The following is a 19,261-nucleotide window of genomic DNA, read 5'->3' as shown; positions in this document are numbered from 1 at the left end:
TGAGCTATGATTACTGAGAACAAGAGGAAAATGGACTCATACTAAAACATGAAAAACTTAGGTCAACTCTAAGGAAGGATTTACTAAGAGGCCAAAATGAGAACCAGGAAAAGGTCTTGAAGCTTTCCTTCTCTGAAAGTATTTAAATAAAAACAGGAGAGATTCACTCCTGTTTTGGATGGGCCTTCCAACCTAGATGGCCTTGAAAGGTCTCTTCTAGCGTTAAGAATCTAATTGGAGGCAACACAGTAAAAGGGAAAAACAAGAAAATCTAGATCCCAGAAAAACCTGGGTCTAAATCCTTCCTCTGACATTAATGGTGTGACCATGGAAAGATCACTCAAGCTGTCTGAGTCTCAATTTCCTCTTCTGTAAATTAGAATAATGCCCTTGGTAACTGTTTCATGGAATTTCTGTGAGGATCAAATGAGATAATGTAGGTAAAAGCACTTTGTAGATAGACCTTAAAGCCGTATATTATCTCAATTGTTGTTATTGGAATTTGTGGGGAATGGAACAAGGAGAGAAGACTTTCAGGCAAAAAAAAATAATACTCCATTAAGTGGGGTTTTCTCAGTTACCATAAAAGGACTTTTCGGCTTCATCTGTGGCCTCTTTTCAAAGCTCTATGGTTGCATGTTGACATCTTCTATCACCACTGGAGGAGGAGACTCAGATTCTTGTGGGTGGAGTTTTCCAATTTACTCAGGAGCTCTTCCTGGCTCTAGTAATAATAGAAGGCAGATAAAAGTCAGCTCCTCGGCCAGAGTTCACCTGGATGGACTCTGTCATCCCATTCACTGGTCTTCTACTAACATCAGCTGGAGACTGATCAAATCCTGTTTCAATCACTAGGAGAATGTTGCTGTTGGTGTGGATAAGCCTGGTCATCTGCTTCCCAGCTTTGGGTAAGACTTTTCCATATCTCCCTCTATCAGCTAGGGGAGAGGACAAAACCAAGAAAAGAGAATGAAATCTATAAAATATGAATCATAGATTACAGGATAGAGGTGTCAAAAACATAGCCCATGGGCCTCATGAGGCCCAGAACATTCCCAAGGGCAAGGGAAACCAAATTAAAATATAATTTCAAAATATTTAAGAAAACAAATTAAAATACAATAAAACATAGGTAACATTAGATTTTATAACTAAATCAATATGAAGCCCACAAGGATCTTTTTGTACACTTTCGTGGCCTATTTCTATTTGAGTTTGACACTTGACACTGCTGTAAAACACATAACATTTTGAATTGTTTACCTAGAAGGGGAGTTTAGATATACAAGCATAGCTTGTCCTGGTGCCCAGTAGGGGAGCCTAGTCCTGGTGGCAACTCCCATCCCTGGAGTTTGAGCCATTCTCTTTACTTCCTAAAAGTTCTCCCGTGTGTAATATCCTCCCATTTCTATAATTCTTCAAATTTTAAATTAAATCAAATCAAAATTAAATCTTAAAGTTTAAGATTTCTAAATAATTTTCCTTATGACAACCCTATATGGTATGTATAAACATAATTATTACTGTATTACAAATGAAAACTGAGACCTCAGAGGAATTACTTACTTGGGGTCATATAGAGAGCCAGGATTTGAACACAGATCATAGGATCATAAGATTTTAGAGTTTGGAATCACCTAATCTAACCCCTTCATCTAATGGATAAAGACACTGAGTCACAGAGGAAGACGCTGACTTACCTGAAGTCATACTCTGCTAGTAGGCAGCAGAGCAGAACTTAGAACCCACATGTCCACATCCAAGTCCAGAACTTTCCTCTTCATGACGGAAATGTAGTTCCCCCACCCCATGTAAAATCAGGTGAAAAGTAAACCCAAGAGAAGTTTGGAAAACCAGCCACCACATCGACTAAGGCAGAACCTGTGTGAGCAGAGAAGGGGTCAGTTGTGACAGATGTTGTAGTAGTAGAAACAGCAAGATTTAACAACTGATTAAATACATGGGATGAGGGAGAGTGAATAGTTATGGATTCCATCCAGGCTGTGAGCCTGGGAACCTAGAAGGATGGAAAATTGTGAATTTGAATGGAAGAGAATTGCATGGGGATGGGGATGGACAGAGGAAATTGAACTCTGTTTGGGACATGTTCGTTCTGAATTGTTTCCAGAACATTTAATTTGAAATGAACAATATGTTGTTGGTGATTCAGAACTGAAGCTCGGGGAGAGACTGGGGCTGGGGTATATGGATCTGTGAGTCATCTGCTTAGAGATGATAATTATACCCATGGGAGTGGATGAGGTCACCAAGACAAAGTATACAGAGTTTGTTAGATTCTCAGCCCCCTGGGGTGTGTAGCCAGCAAGACTCCAGAGTTTCAAATAGGATTAAAACAGAATTTGGAAAGTGCTTAACAATAGAAAAAAATACATTACAACATAGATAATATTCATCTGTGGTTTTCTAAGTCAATGTCCTGCCACAAGGATGGGTTTCTACTTGAGTTTGACTCCATTGGAGAGAAAAGAGCCCAGGGGGCCTAGGACAGAACCTTGAGAATTCTCACTGTTAGGGGGTATAATATGGATGACAAACCAAGAATGGTCAGACAAGTGATAAAAGAACCAGCAGAGAGAAATATAATAATAGTGCTTTAAGGTTTGCAAAGTGCTTTACAAAACATAGCTTCATTTTTATCATGACAACAGTCTTGGGAGGCAGGTATAATTTTTATTCCCACTTTACAGATGAGGAAACTGAAACTGGGAAAGGTTCAATAACTTGCCTGAGGTCATAAAGCTAGTAAGTTTCTGAGGCCAAATTTGAACTCAGGTCTTCCTGTTTCTAAGTTCAGTGCTTTATCCACTCTACCATGGAGTAAAGCAAAAACATCCAGAAGGAGAAGGGTGGTTAACAATGTCAGATGCAGCAGAGAGATCGAGAAGGATGAGAACTGAAACAACAAAGTATATTAAATTTAGTCAAGATTATTGATAATTTTGGAGGGAACGGTTTCAATTGAATGATAGGGTTAGAAGCCAGGCTACAAAGGGTTAAGGAGTTGGTTAAAAGGAAAAGAAGTGGAGGTAATAAGTTAGACATTTTTTTTTTTAGTCTGGCTAAGAAATGGAAGAGAGATAGGGAACAGAAGAGATGGCAGGATTCAGTGAAGACTTTGTAAAGATGGTGGAAATGAATATATTTGAAGGCAGTAGGGAAGGAACCATTGATAGAGACTGAAGCCTGGGAAATATGATTGAGGCGAAAATTGAGGCCAGAGAAGATGTAAGGGAATGGGATCAAGGTCACACATAGAAGATATGGACTTAGCAATAAGGGAGAGGGCATGTGAGAGCTGATTGTTAAATGTTCAGTGTGAACACTTAATACCTCAGAAATTGGTAAATGCTAAAATTATTGCTTTGTTGATTGTCTAGAGTTAAGAAAGAGATGGATAAAATGTTAAGAAGGCAAATGAAATTTAAAAGTGTGATGTGGGTACATTTTCCTTCCTAGAGGTAGTTGTTAAACATTTATCAGCACATCCCTGGAGAAGGGCCAGCTCCTTGTTAAAGACTGGAGGAAAGGAGAGAGTAGAGGATGATGTCAGGGAGTTTGAGATGAAGAAAACAGGAGAGGAGGAAGCTCACAATGAATGATCTTCATTTTTCAATAAATGAAGAAACAAAGTCCTCAGTGGAAAGAATGGAAGGAAGAAGAGGTATGAGACGCCTGAAGCTTGGAGCAGCTTCTGTGGGGAGTGCGATGGGGAATTAATTGTGGAGGTGTGAAAGAATTCCCTTGCTGTGGAAAGCACCCAGCTGAAATTAGATAACAGAAACTTGTAGTGTGCCCCATCAGCTCACTTGTGTGACGTCCTCCCAGCACCACATGAATAGGAGAAGAGGACACAGATGGTGGCAGGAATCTACTCGTAGGGCTTGGAGGAGGAGAGGTTACTCTATAATAAGGAAGAGTCTGGAAATTGCAATAGAGAGCCAGGAGTATTCTGATTTCCCCTCCAGGGCCAGTGTGAAGGGGCGGAGGAGAGCAGCATTATGAAAGTAAGTGTGAGTAGGTGAGGCTAGGTGGCACAGTGAATAGAGCACTGGCCTTGGAGTCAGGAGGACCTGAGTTCAAATCCAGCCTCAGACACTTAACACTACTAGCCATGTGACCTTGGGCAAGTCACTTAATCCCAACTCCCCCTCAAAAAAAAAGAAAAAAGAGTGTGTGTAGCCAGTGCTGCAGAGTATGGCCATGGGTATAGAATCATCTAGGGGAAGCCAGGTCTGTGTGAGTGCAAATAGATGGAAGCATTATGGGAAGAAGTCAGAAGAGGAATTCCAGAGGTCCAGTAGAAGGGATAGCCAGAGTTGAGAAGGGTTATGAGAGGTGGAGCGATGAGGAGGATGGGGGTTGAGGGCCATTCATTCCTAGACAGCCAGCAATGAAGTAACTCCAGGAGAGGGAGAGTAACAGATGGTGAGAGTTAGGAGCCATTAGGACAGTAGGTGGCAGATGGATTAGAACACTCACAGCCATCATTGCTCTAGCCTCTGGGTGGGGCAATGGTGGTGCAGAGAAGCCTGGGCTGGGGGTGCCAAGTTTGGGACTGCTGAGCCTTGATGCTTGCTCTTCCTCTCTGATCATGTTTCCTTAGAAAAATGGGGATAATGATGCCTTTGTTCTTATTTACTTCACTGGGTTGTTATAAGAGATAGTGTAAAGTACTTGGCAGACTTTAAAACACCCACATATATGTTGGTTGTTTTTAAGCCACTGACCCAAGTGAACACCATGGTAGGAGGTTGAGCTGGAAAGGATTACACATTGTGGTAGGTGGTAGGGGTGCTGTCCATGGAGTCGGAGGGCCTGGGCTCAGGCCCTATCTCTGATATTTATTATTCCCTATATGACATTGAGGGGAAAGTCACATAGCTTCCCTGGGTCTCAGTTTCCACATCTGCAAAATGTGTCCAGGAATTACCCCGTATTAGAGGGAGGATCACTCAGGAAATGTCTGTTATTACAAATGGGGAAATAATCCATTAGGTTATTTCCACAACACCTGAGCTTATCTAACCAGTTCCCTGTTGCCTAGCAATTCACAAAACACAGGAAAATTCTGATCCAAAAGGGAGAAAGAAGGAGATATGGGTCACTAGTGAGGAGGGCAGATCTGGAAAAAGAGCATTAGGGGTGCCAGTTGCACCTTGGGCAGCCAAGAATGGTCCAAAGACTCTGGGATGTGGAGGAGAGGCATGAGCTAGGTATGGATTGGGCATCATCACCATCATTGCTGACATCTGTAAAGCACTTTAATGTTTACAAGTCAGTCTACATTTGAGCCTCACCTTGTGAGATAGGGGGCACAAGTGTTGCCATTCTCATTTTATGGAAGAGGAAACTGAGGTTCAGAGAGGTCAAGAGATTTGCCCATGGTCCCCTTGCTGGTAAATTCCAGATGTAGACTTTGAACCCAGGAATCTTTCAGATTCCAAGTCCTTGATTCCAGGTGCTAACATGAGGAGGAATGGAACCCCTGAAAGCCAACTTGGCCTATTTCACAATTTGATTAAGAGGTAGAGAGCAAATATGCATGGGGGGCGTGCCTTTTACACAGAAAGAACTCTGTGAACCACAGAGTCAAAAGCAAAAGTTGTGGTGGTTTCATTTTTTCAGCTGTGTCTGACTCTATGACTCTATTTGGTGTTTTCTGGGTGGGGATACTGGAGTGGTTTGCCATTTTCTTCTCCAGCTCATTTTACAGATGAGGAAACTGAGGCTAACAGGATGATGTGACTTGCCCAGGGTCACCTGGCTAGCAAATGTCTGAGGCTGGATTTGAATTCAGGAAGATGAGTCTCCCTGACTCCAGGCCCAGCACTGTATCTACTGTACCACCCAGCTGCCCTATAGAAATTATCTAATCCAATTCCTCATTTTAGTTTATAGAGGAGATAACTGAGGCCCAGAGGGTATGGGCAAATGACTTGCCCAAGATCACAAAGGTAATAATGATTCAGCTTTCTAAAGCACTTTAAGTTTTCCAAAGTGTTTTAGAAACCTATCAGGTAGTATTATTGTTCCCATTTTACAGCTGGGGAAACCAAAGCTCAGAGAGAGAAATTTGCCCATGACCCAACAGGTAGTGGTTGTCTGAGGCAGGATTTGAACCCAGATCTCCCAACTCCAAATGCAGTGATATGTTCATAATAGTGCACTACCTCTCCTTCTAAACTCCTCTCCTTTCCTCCCTTAGGTAACTCAGGCCGACCCGTGGCAGTCACAAAGTACGGCGTCATCAGTGGGAAGCAAACCCACGTGGGAGGAACAATTGTCAACATTTACTTGGGGGTCCCTTTCGCCAAGCCCCCCGTGGGCAACCTGAGATTTGCTCCCCCAGAGCCTCCTGAGCCTTGGGACAACCTAAGAGATGCAGCCACCTACCCTCCTGCGTGAGATTCTCACCTTTAGCTTGGGGGGGGGTGGGGATGGGAGGGTTGAGGAATGAGAAGAAACCAGAGGAGATCACCTGGTCCCTTTCCCACCTCCAGGCAGAGTTGCTGCCAATTCATTGGGGAGCGAGCTGATTAAGGAAGCTTGACAAGGGAGGAGGCCCCGCGACCCTTCCCCAGTAGGTGTCAAGCTTCCTGAAACCCCCTGCTTCTCCCCACCCCGCCCCACCCCCATTAGCTAGTAATTGAATTATCAATACTACTTCTGGATTGGCTCTGCGCTGGGGCGAGAAATAACACTGAGCACTGGGGTGATCAGAGGTTTCCCTGAAAGAGCTGAGCCTTGAAAATAGCTCAAATTTGAAGGGGTAGGGGTGGCGAGTTCTCTGAACACAGGGATTCTTTGGCCACCAAATACTCGAGTTCGACTTTCTACTACTCAGGTGCCTCCAGCAATCCTGGGGTCAAGTTACAAACCTGTACTTTACAAACCAAAAACACTCCATATGGCTGCAGTTCAAGGAGGACTGCCTGTATCTGAACATATACACACCAGCCCATGCCCAGAGGGGAGGTCGGCTACCGGTGAGTTGCTTTTCACCCCTTCCCAACCCCTTCCCATGTCCTTCGAGGCAGGAAACAGCTTGATATCCCAGAAAGCACCCTAGACTTGGAGTCAGGAAGACCTGAATTCAAATCCTACCTCAGATACTTCCTAGATGTGTGACCCTGGACAAGTCATTTAACAAGTCTTTGAGGCAGGTGTTATTTCTATCCTGATTTTACAGGTGGGGAAATTGAAACACAGAGTTTAAGTGACTTTCCCAGAGTCACACAGCTAGGCAGTTTCTGAGGCAGGACTTGAACTCAGGTCTTCCTGATTCCACATCCCATATTCTATCCATTGTACCACCTAGTTGCCCAGCTAGCTTTTCTCTAGAGGAGAAAGGGATGTTGGGGGAAAAGGGGGACCTATCATAAGCTTTTATCTGCCATTCATTAATCACAGATCATAAAGTGTTTCACCTGGAAGGGACCTTCAAACATAGGATTTTATTTTATTTGTTGTTTTTTTTTTTGTTTTTGGAGAGAGGAAGGTAGGGCAGTTGGGGTTAAGTAACTTGCCCAAGGTCACATGGCTATTTTTGTATTAAGTGTCTGAGGTCAGATTTGAACTCAGGTCCTCCAGACTCCAGGGCCAGTGTTCTATTCACTGCACCACCTAGCCATTCCAATGAACATAGGGTTTTAAAGCAGGAAGGAGCCTTAGAACACAGAATTTCAGAGCGCTAAGAAACCTTGGAACATAGAATGTTGTGGAAGTTTTGGTCCAATCTAGAAGGAAAGTGATCTTGGGCAATTTGTTCAAAAGTGAAAAATGAAAGTGAGCTTTCCCACAGCGAGCCCCCATTCTGCTGGCTCAAGATTTATTTCTAGGAGTGTCTAAATCCTGAATACATGCACCAGCCATCTACAGTCTAATAAGCATTCTCCTTCTTTGTCCTAACAACCCCATGTCTCAAGATCATCTCCTACTGGCTGAATCTTTCATCTCCCTAGAATAAGAAATGTTCTTTCCCTTCTCTCCCTATTTGTAAGCTTTAAATAAAATTCACACAGAGCTTAGGTCAATAGGATTTTGTAGCAGGTTCATATAATCCAAATGAAAGACAACAGATAAAAAGGCAAAGAAGCTACCACCCTCCAACTAATCAGAAGAGGATGAATAGCAGTTTCATTAGACAATAGAAGTCCCCAGGTCAGTCCTCTCCTGCCAGCAGGCTCTCACTATCCTGGAGTCACAGATCCCTCTAGCTTTCTCTGGATCACAGTACCAGATCATTCCAGATCTTCTTAGAGGCTCACTCAAAGTTTCTCCCTAACCTGTGGCTCACTACTATCTCTGCTCTCAAGTCTCTTCTTCCTTTTTGCTTGACCACTTCTCCAGTCTACTCTTCCTGCTTGGGAGTCAAGGTCAGTCACTCTTCTCAAGTCTTAAAATAAATGATTTTTGAGTTGAACTGAATGCACTAACTTTAGCTAAGGGCTGATTGACCTATATCCCACTACAGGTTGTGAAGGCCAAAAACCACATTGCATAGATTCTATATGGGACGTAACTGGTTAGGTAACCCACTGAGTTACTCCAGCAGTGCATATACTCAATTCATTCAACCAACCAACCCCTTAATAAGAATCTGCTATGAAGACATTGTGCTAAAAGGTGGAGATATAAAGAAAAATTAATAGACTCTACCCTTAAGCAGATTACTGTCAACTAAGCAGGTACTACAGATGGGCAATGAACTGGGACCCAACCTTTTAACACCAATATACCCCAGGAATGTTATAACTTCCAATCATAGAACATCACCATCTCCAAAGAATCAAAACTGATTGCAGGTGATCCCCCAAAAGTAATATAAAGATGCCCAATAGGTATAAGGAGCCTACAACCAATTACATGTGATGATGTGGATATGAGAAGTGATAGAAAAGATACTTTCAAGAGCGTGTATGAAAAGCACAATGACCAGTCATATAGAAAAAGCGAGGGATGGCACTCTCTTCCAAAAATGAAAAGAGCCTCCTTAGGAAAGCCTCCAGCCAATTGGCTATATTCTCAATGAACAGTGGAGGATATGCACCAGAATCCCATAGAATGAAAGGGCATGGGTGGGTTATGATCTAAACCAAGGGACAGTGTGGGCTTCCCTGAGCTCCATTAGAATATTGTAACAATAATGATAATAACAACAATAATAGCTTGCAATTGTATACAAAATAATAAGAGTTATATACAATATAACACTTTGTGGTTTGCAAAGCTCTTCACAAATATCTTACCTTATCCTCATGTCAACCATGGAAGGTAAATATTATCATCCCCATTTTACAGATGAGCAAATAGACAAATGGAAGTTAAATGATTTGCTTAGAATCACATAACTAGTAAGTGTATAAAACTAGATTTGAACTCAGGTCTTTTTGACTCCAGGTCCAATGCCCTAGCTACTGTGCCACCCAGCTGGCTGTGTCATATTGCTTCGATGCTTTAATGGAGCTCATAGATGTAGATACTCCCTCCAAGAGTACAGATTGAAACCCAGTCATGTCTTCTCATCCTGTTCCTTCTGTAAACCCTCCACAGAGGGAGTCTGTATAACAAGATTGGGAGCACTTCCTCTCAGTCTCTTGACATTACGTGAATACCAATGGAGCATACAACCTGTTCATTTTTTAGCCATTGTGCTTGATTATCCCTCCTCCTTTTTACTGTCTTACTTCTCTGATATCTTTTGCACAACTTCTCCTATACAATTCTTGGGATACCATTTGGATGACGAAGTGCTCTAGAAATGTCTAGATGGCATTTTGCTGGTTGCATCAAACCTGGAACATTATAAAACCTTGTAAATGAGTTCTCTACTCATTCAAGAGTTTGGTTTGGCAATCCACAGGAGAAAAAACAAGTGGATGACAATGCCTATTGAGTGATTACAAAGTGCATTTGAACAGCTCATAGAGCTGGTCACTCCATACATATACCCTGAAGAAGCACTACATGGATAATGAACTGTCTCTCTTCTAGTTCTAAATCCATGGCCTTATGATTCTTGATTGCACATGGGAAAAATACAGTGGAAAGTGAACTTTTGCATTGGACTTGGAGTCAGGTAGACCTCAGAAAGAGCTTAGCTGTGTGACTCTGGGAAAATCACTTAACCTCCCCCTGCATCAATTTTCTCATCTGTAAAACAGGAATAATAATAGCACAACCACCTAGGGTTATTGTGAGGATTCAATGAGATAGCAATTTGTAAAACATTTTGCAAACCTTAAAGAGCTAGCTATATAAGTGCTAGTGATGATGATGATGATGATGTGAATTATGTGTTAAATACTGCACTAGATGCTATGGATACAAGTACAAAGAATGAAACAATCTCTATTCACGATAAGGTTATGTTTAAAGCATTTATTAAGCACTCACTGTGTGTTAGTCACTGTTCTGTACCTTTCTATAGCATGAAGATTAGAACAGAATTTAAAGGCAAAGGAAATGGACAAGTACCCATAAAAAATACAAGCAAGAATATAAGCTCCATGAGGACAGTCTGCTTTCTATGAATCCCTAGCACCTAACAGTGCTTTGTACATAGTAGGCATTTGATAGGTGATTTTGAATTAAATTAAATTGAATTAAATTTAAAATTTGAATTGAATTAAATTAAAATTTAAAATTAAATTTATTTTGATTAATTGAATTAAATTTAAATTGAATTCAATTCAACTAAAGCCTACATCTGTTGACTTTTGGACCAGTACTCTTTCCACACCTTAAAATCCAATTCAATAAATATTTATTAAGTGCCTGCTCTGTTCTAGGCACTGTGCTAAGCACTGGAGATAGAAATAAGGAGAGCCCTTGCCCTCAAGGAACTTATAATCAAATAGGGGAAAATAACATACAACAGAAAACTAGAAAGTCATTTTTTCAAAAATCCTTCATTTTAGCCTCTGGTAGGCAGCCAGAAAAGTCATATGACGGCATATGAGGCAATCCAGATGGTCAGTATGGCAAAACAGTTGTGTAGGTAGGGGCAACTGCCTGCTTGGCTCTCTGTAGGTGATGGTCTGGTTTCCTGGTGGTGCCTTTGTGGTGGGATCAGCCTCTACCTACGATGGCTCCATCCTATCTGCCCATGAGGACGTGGTGGTGGTTACCATCCAGAATCGACTTGGCATCCTGGGCTTCCTCAGGTAAGAATTGGGAAGAATCCTGAGAGGGGGCTGGAAAAGGGATAGGTTGGGGCAGGGTCTGACAGAGATGGGCAGCCTGGGACTAAGGGTGGGGCCATGTGGTCCCTGGTCATGTGAGGATGGGATCAAGCAGGGGTGGGGCCATGGGGGCCAACAGAGCTGGAGGATGGTGGTAAAGTTGTACTGGAGGCAGAGGCTGGTCTCCAGACTCTGAGCGGATTTTGACTCTCAGCACTGGAGATGCCCATGCCCGAGGGAACTGGGCACTGCTGGACCAGTTAGCTGCTCTGCATTGGGTGCAAGAGAATATCGGAGTTTTTGGCGGGGACCCCGGTTCTGTGACCCTGTTTGGCCAGTCCTCGGGAGCCATAAGTGTTTCAGGGCTGGTGAGTGGGGTAATGGGAAGTAGGCCACAAAATGGGGATAAGGAAGTTCACTCATTACTTCTAGTTCCTGGACCCAGAGTGAAATAGTGGAAAGTGGTTCATGAGTTAGAGGACCCAACTTCAAATCTTGACTCTGATACCAGAAAGTCAGAAAGTTCTGTGTGACCTTGGACAAGTCACATCAACTCTTCTGGTCTCATTTTCCTGAATCTTTAAAATGAGATAGTTGGACTAGAATTCTGTGGTCCCTTCAAAAGTAAATTTATGACCTATAATAGGGGCAAGTTGGTCAGGACACGCCAGATTCCCATGTCATGTGATTTCCTCCCAGTGAAGTTGATGAAATTAGAGAAGGCAAAGGGGAGTTAAGAGAGACAACAAAGTATTAGGGTCTTCAGCAAAGTGCAAAGGTGGATCTGTACTATTTAAACCCTTTTTAAGTTGTGAAGTTCTTCAGTCAAGCTAGAAGGAATTAAGGTGGATAGCTATTGGCAGATCAAAGAATTGGACTCACCTCTGTGGGTCCTTTGAAAAAGAAAACTACTTTAGAAAACAGTAAAGGTAGGAGAGAGTTCTAAGGAGTATGAGCCTTGGGAGTCAAAAAGAAAACCAAATATTGGGGAAGAAATCATTCCTCTCCTGGGGGAGGAAGGGGATTTCTTTCTCCTTTTCCCCTCTTTCCCAGCAGGAGATACCCACTCATCAGGGAGCAGACCCAGTTCCCACATAGAATGTATAGCTAGAAGGAACCAACCATAGAGCCCAACTCCCTAATTTTATAAATGAGAGTCCAGAGAAGCTATTACCAGAGGTCACACAGATAGTAACAGAGTAGAACCAAATTCAGCAATCTTTCTACAATAACCCCCTTCCCAAACCCCCATGATGCACATCCCTGCTCTTCACCTGTGTTCTTCTTCCTCCTGATCTCTGTAGATTCTGTCTCCCTTATCCAAGGGTCTCTTCCACCGGGCCATCTCTCAGAGTGGAACAGCCCTTATAAAGATCTTCATCTCTTATGAGCCACTGAAGATTGCCAAGGTCAGTACCCTCAATCCCCAGAGTGAATAAGAAGGACCATCCCTTCCCCTAAAGGAGAACACCATTGTTATACCTGACTTGGTGACATTTAGAGAACCTCTAGTGTGTAAGAAGAATTGGGTAGAGAACTTAGAGCTCTCTGCTGAGATATACTTCTTTAATTCAATTCAACAAATATTTCTAATTAATTTTTTCAGTTATTTATTTTTTCTTCCTCCAATCCACCCATGAAAAATAAGACCATTGTAAGAAATATGCATAGTCAAGCAAAAACAAATTCCATATTGGTCATGTCCCAAAAATATGTGGCAAATATTTTTATGTGACAACTCTGTTCATAGGTATAACTGGGATTTTTAAAAATTTTGGACAAAGCTTGGGGGAAGGAAGAGGAGATAGAGCTTACCTCCCCGTGGTATGGTCATGGGACAGGTGTGGAGTAGAAAGAAGGAAGTTCATCCTAAGACGTTTTCTACATTGCTAAAGGACTAACCAGTGTTTGGGGAAATGCACCCTAGAATAAGACCAAGATCATTGAGGATGGAACTGGGTGAAGAGGATCACACTTGGAGGAAGGAAGAACAGTCCTGAATGTTGATGTTAGCCATCTTCTAAATTTGAGTAACTCTTCTAAATTTATCCCATCCTTAACTAAGGTGGGGCAGTCAGGGCTTTGGCTCACCCTAGTCAAAGCTCTCACTATGGTGAGGTCCTATGCTCAACACCGGGGCTACAAAGATGGAAAATGATAATTACTATCCTCCAAAAAAGCTTAATTAAAATATAGTAAGAGAAATGCAACATGTGTACAAATAATTATACAAAGTAGAATGCTGACAGGTACAAAGTGGAATCCAGGCAAGGTACCCTAGGAAAATATGAGGGGGGAGAGAACATTTTCCAATGGCAAACTCAGGGAAGGGTTCATGGAGGAAGTAGTACATACAGGTAATGGGATGGGCTGGGATTTTAACTGAGTCAAGGAAGTTTGGAATCTGGATAATGAGGAGAAGGACAGCGCCGTCCATGGGCGTGGGGGAATTCATGCCAATAGGGGAATACAGAGCGAGGTAAGGAAGGTAAGCAGGTAAGCTCCACCTCCTCTTCAAGAAGGAAGATGAGTAGTTCTATTTTGGACATATTGAATGGTGCTTCTAGAATATTTTTCTTCGCCTAGACTGCTCTGAATCCCAACACTCCAATGGATTGGGAACTCCTCCCAGCCCTCTGATGATTAACTCCCAAGAACTCCCTAGACAGCCAAACCCAGACCTACTTTGGGCTGCCAGAGACTTTTCCACTTAGATGTCCTCATTAGGAATGTGAATAGCTCACGTTAAGTGTTCAGCTCACTACAATCTGGTGAGGCAGGAATGATTAGTATTCTTGTTCCTATTTTACAGAACAAACAGATTGAAATTTAGTGACTCGTCTGTTATACAAATACAGCAAATATTTAGCCATATGTGTGGGGACACACAAAGCTTATATAAGAGATGATCCCTACCCAAAAGCAACCTAGGCATATCTGGGCCAAGCTTCTAATCCAGGTCTCCTGACTGCATAGTATTTTTTGCATTAAACCATACTTCCTTTCATTAGAGAGCAAGAAGAGATGCTGACTTGCTGCACAGGATAGAGGGTGGAAGTTAGAAGCACTCAGAACCAGTCAGCTAAATTTCGGGGTGTCCATCCCAAAGAACTGGGATGTACATGGGGATGAAGAGGAGGCTGTTCCCTAGATTCAGGGATACCTCTTCTCTGGGAAGAGAGCTGTCCCTGAGCTCCTTCTGGGGCCACAGAAATTGAACTCATAGTCCAGCCAGTTATCCCAAAAGGAGACACTGGAGCCAGAGAGACCTAGGGGCAGGTGAGTGAAACCAAAGGGAAACGTTGCTGACTTCTTGCTCCCCCTACCTACAGAGAATTGCTAAAGCGGCCAATTGTGCTACTAATAGTACCCAGGCCCTGGTACAGTGCCTCAGGTCAAAGACGGAGAAGGAGATCCAGAAGGTGTCTGATGAGATGGTAGGTGGTCCGGGAAAGGAAAGAAAAAAAAATATCTCGAGTTAAGTAAAGGCTTATTCTGAACTGATGTCCCAGCCCTTGTCATGAGACTCACAAAGGTTTGACTTAGCCTGGCCCCCTTCCACCACATTTGCCAACTCACAGAGAGTTTCCTGACATCACCAACAGGTGCATGGTTCCCAGGGACATTGTTTTCTTACTCCTTTTCCCCAAAAAACCTCTTAAGATCATAGTTTTAGAGCATTTGTTTAACAGGCACTTAATATATGCACTTAATACCCACTATGCTTTGGCGGTACAAAAAGACAGACCCTGATCCTGAGGAAGAGCCATTAGCGATCACCCATATCACACCCCTCATTTTACAGCTAAGGACCCTCAGGGCCCGAAGTTAAGTGACTTGATCAATGTGCTCCAAGTAGCAAGTCCAGTCGGGATCTGACCAGATCTGCTAAACCCTATTCCAAACCCCTCTTCTGTGATTCTGTGTTGGCTCAAAATCATCTTGGGTCTCTGGGAACTCAAGCTCCCCTGGCGTCCTGGAGTCCAGGCCACCTCATTGCAGAGAGGAACAGCATCATCCCTCTCCCTCAGAGCCTCCCACCCTGCTTCCAGAGGTAGAACCACCAACTGACTATGTAATGAGAGGAGCCTTGTTTGAGTTCTAATTCTGCCCATATGCATGCTATGTAGCCTACAGCAGTTCTCTTTCCGTCCTTGACCCTCTCAGCATTGTTATTTGTAAAATGAGGGGAATGGACTAGATGGTCTTTAAAGTCTCTTTCTTCTCTAAATCCCATGAAAGTTACTCATCCCCTTGTTCATTCCCACAATGCCCAAATGCCCTTGGCAGGGTTCCTGAATTGGGAGCACATGGCCCCTGCCTACTGCTTCCTCCCCACAGAGCTTACTGTCCCATCTCAGGGACTCATTTCCTCCCCAGGAAGGAAAGATCAATGGTTTCTGGGGGTGTCTGCGATCACTAATTCCCCAACCTCGGCTTGGGGACCTCAATACACTGTCCAACATGGAGGAAGCCTTAGCATTTGGCATTTGGATTAATTTTTCAATTTGTGTCTAAGTCCTTAGTTTCTGTGTTTCCTTCCTTCTCCTTTTCTGTTACTCTCCTCTCTGCCTCTTTTTGAATGTTGGTTTTCTTATAATCTAAGGGTTAAAAGGGACCTTAAGGTCTCTGTCTTTCTTTGAGTCTATCCCTTTCTCCATTTCTCTTTTTGTGTCTATTCACCTCTATATGTTTGCATAGGATCCTTTCTCTCTATCTCTCTGCCCCCTAGTTTGTGTGTTTGTGTGTATGTGAGTGTCCTGTCTCAGTTTACATATCTACCCCTCTATATGTGCATCTCTCTCTCTCTGTCTTCTCTCACTCTTTCTCTCTTTGTCCCTTTCTCTGTGTCTTCTCCCTCTGTCTCTGTCTCTGTCTCTGTCTGTCTCTCTCTCTCTCTCTTTCTCTGTCTCTCTCTCTCTCTCTCTCTCTCTGTCTCTCTCTCCCCTCAGAAACTGACCATCCCCAACTCCCACAAGCCACCCTTCCCCAATACTCATATTGCCCATAATTCATCCAGAGTGAATGAACCAAACCCAAACCTGTGCCACAAAAGTGCAAGGCGAAGGCTAGAGATGAGGAAGGAAGTTATCCACCTCTTTTTCTAGGTTTCCTCCCTCCTTTCAACTAGGCTGGGCTATTCATGGATGGGACCAACCCTCCTAGACGATTAGAGCTCCCATATAGGGTAAATAACCATCCTGCTTCTTTGTCTCAATCTAGTCCCCAAACCTGTTTATAACCCATCTCAACCTTGCCTTCTCTTCACCCACAGAAATTTTTCCAGCTGAACCCCAACCATAACCCTCTGGAGGTATGTTGGCTATCATTTCCAAACCTTATGGACTTGCCCAAGTGGTCTTTATCTGACTCAGTGTTGGTGAGGCAGAGACCAGATGCAGAAATTACCCCTTTGCAGAGATTCCTAGGTAGGTCTGGGAGAGGGCGTTCAGTTCAGATTCTTGGTGTGGCTCAGGGAGGTTTGACCATTAAAAGGACACTGTCTTGACTAGAGTATGTTTAGATAGATAGATGATAGATAGGTAGATATAGATAGATAGATAGATAGATAGATAGATAGATAGATAGATAGATAGATAGATAGATAGATGATGTGATGGATGGATAGACAGACACATGCATACACACATATGTGTATGTGTATATAATGACACATGTACATGTGTGTGTTATTCAGTTGTTTTCAGTGGTGTCCAGCACTTTGCAACCCCATCTGGAAATTTCTTGGCAAAGATACTAGAGTAGTTTGCTATTTCCTTCTCTAGCTCATTTTACAGATGATAAAATTGAGTACCAAGTACCAACTAATTACTTGCCAAGAGAGTAAAGTGACTTGCCCAGGGTCACACAGTCAGTGAGTGTCTGAGACTGGATTTGAACTGAGGTCTTCCTGACTCCAGACCTGATACTCTATACACTGTGCCACCTGGCTGCCCTTACATATGTGTACACATGCATAGATATAAATACATACATGTCTATATGTATCTCTCTCCATATATACACACACATGTATGTGTGTACATGTACATACATATACTTGTATATATACATTCATGCATATGCATTTAGTGTACGTGTGTGCATATATGTGCACACATATACGTGTGTAGATAGTGATCTAAGTCTACAGGTATACATGGTTGTGTGCAGATATACTGTGTATACACTAGTATGTAGACATACACATGTGTATTTGTATGTATGTTTGTTCATGCAATCCATGTACATATACATTTGTGTGCATGTGTATTGTACATATTTACACTTATCTCTATATATTTATATATACACATACGTATATCACACATACACACACACACGTGTGTGTGTGTGTGTGTGTGTGTGTGTGTGTGTAACAAGGATAGATTGGCCTACAAAGGGCTGGTCCTTGAAGCATGCACAGATATTCCCTGCCTGGTCTTAGCCCAAGAGATGATGTAAAAGCCCAGAGTAAACTTGTTTCTGGCCTTGCATTCCTGAGGAGTTGTTGCTGTGTGATGATGAAAAATTTTCTAATTGGCTGCATTGTTCGAAGATGTGATGTTATCAGTGGTCAGGCATGCACAATGAGTGACCTTCACTGCCACTGACCACAGCCACTCTGGTGGCCGCTGTTATTACCTCCATTCAGGTTCAACCAGTGATGGGACCTCTGATGGGACTGAGGTTGTCCCAAACTCACAAGGTCACCTAAAAGCTTACCTCGCAGAAGATTCACTTACCTGAGATCAGGGAAGAAAGAGATCAAGGTAGCAATGTGCCCACAATGGGACACTGGGCTGCTGTCCCTCCGTGACCCCTCAGGAGCAGATCTAAATGGTCTTGCCTTAAAGCCACAAATTAGGGGTGCTGTCCCCCAATTTCTATGCCCATTTAGTCCTGGATCATCAGTTTTTTCTAGTGGCGCCATAACTTTTGGTCACCTCACAATTCCAGTGCCTTGGTCAGACACAGCTGGAGCCTGGTGCACCCCTAAGTTTCCATCTGGCTGCTTGGACTGAAACCAGGCAGGGGTACCTGCACGTGTTTCAGGGACTTCTCCCCCACCTCCAGGCCAGCCCACTCATGCTCCCCACACTCTTGTGTGACTTTGGGAGGGTCACATGCCCTCCCTGGGTATGCACCTTCAGCTCTGGATCTCACTATCTAACGCTGCCCATTTCAGGATGAAGGGCTGGAGGAGATGTTGGGGGTAGAGACAGGGAAGATTCCAGGAGCCCTTTCACCACCTGCTTGCTTCCAGCCTGTGCCCACCAGAGGGCACTAGCGGTCTGCAGACCACGAGACCCTGGCCAGGCAGCTCACTGTGACCAGGATGATTTGGGGAACCTGGGGCAGGACTTCATCTCTGCCATAGCCTGGGACTAAACTTGAGTTGTCTTGTAGACCATCTGGTTTGTACCTGCCGTGGTGGATGGATTTGTTTTCACTGACAGCCCTGAAGCACTTCTGGCTCAAGGGAACTTTCAACAGATCCCCTACCTCCTGGGTGTGAACAGGATAGAATTCAACTGGCTTCTCCCTCATGTAAGAGACAAGGGAGGGGGAGGAGGGAGGAAAAGAGCAAGAGGGAGGGGGACTCCTGGGCTCCTCAGAATCCACAACTGAGCCTGTCTAATTCCTCACAACGTGTAAATGGGGGTTATTAAGAAAACGGAGGTATGGATGGAGCCTCACCAGGTATAAGTTGCTGAAGGCTCCATGGTTCAGTGGAAAGCAAACTGGACCATCAGGAGGTCTGAGTTCAAGTCTCTAACATGCTACTTACTAATTGTGTGGCCTTGGGTAAGTTACTTCCTATCTCTGGGCCTCAGTTCCCTCATGTGTCAACTGAGAGGGTTAGACTAGGTGGTCCCTAAGGTCCCTTGCCTCTGACATTTTGTCTTCTGAGGTCCCTTGCCTCTCTGACATTCTGTGTTCTAAGGTCCCTTGCCTCTGACATTCTGTCTTCCGAGGTCCCTTGCCTCTCTGACGTTCTGTGTTCTAAGGTCCCTTGCCTCTGACATTCTGTCTTCTAAGGTCCCTTGCCTCTG

General features: G+C 43.5%; 1 protein-coding gene and 1 long non-coding RNA gene across 3 annotated transcripts in view; one reads left to right on the top strand and one right to left on the bottom strand.

The window, feature by feature from the left end:
- Nucleotides 1-588: 588 nt before the first annotated feature.
- Nucleotides 589-19,261, bottom strand: part of LOC138159439 (uncharacterized) — an 84,525-nt gene continuing 65,852 nt past the window's right edge. Inside the window, exons 5-6 of one of the 2 annotated variants that reach the window (XR_011167897.1) lie at nt 1,701-1,881; nt 589-724 (exon numbers count right to left, since the gene is read on the bottom strand). This is a non-coding gene — a long non-coding RNA (uncharacterized lncRNA). Of the gene's footprint in view, nt 725-807; nt 939-1,700; nt 1,882-19,261 lie in introns of those variants that run through there. The other variant, XR_011167896.1, reaches the window with a different exon arrangement.
- CES4A (carboxylesterase 4A) overlaps nt 786-19,261 on the top strand; it is a 34,527-nt gene continuing 16,051 nt past the window's right edge. The window contains exons 1-9 of the mRNA XM_069085787.1: nt 786-908; nt 6,227-6,422; nt 6,866-7,007; nt 11,053-11,186; nt 11,419-11,572; nt 12,509-12,613; nt 14,537-14,641; nt 16,480-16,518; nt 18,615-18,755. Of these exons, the coding sequence (XP_068941888.1) occupies nt 860-908; nt 6,227-6,422; nt 6,866-7,007; nt 11,053-11,186; nt 11,419-11,572; nt 12,509-12,613; nt 14,537-14,641; nt 16,480-16,518; nt 18,615-18,755 (1,065 nt within the window). The 5' untranslated portion in view covers nt 786-859. The remainder of the gene's footprint in view (nt 909-6,226; nt 6,423-6,865; nt 7,008-11,052; nt 11,187-11,418; nt 11,573-12,508; nt 12,614-14,536; nt 14,642-16,479; nt 16,519-18,614; nt 18,756-19,261) is intronic.

Source organism: Petaurus breviceps, unplaced genomic scaffold (genome assembly GCF_028583685.1).
Source record: "Petaurus breviceps papuanus isolate PSGF00001 unplaced genomic scaffold, PetGlider_PUasm1.0 176, whole genome shotgun sequence".
NCBI classification, from domain to species: domain Eukaryota; kingdom Metazoa; phylum Chordata; class Mammalia; order Diprotodontia; family Petauridae; genus Petaurus; species Petaurus breviceps.
This window is presented reverse-complemented; position numbering and strand designations above follow the sequence as displayed.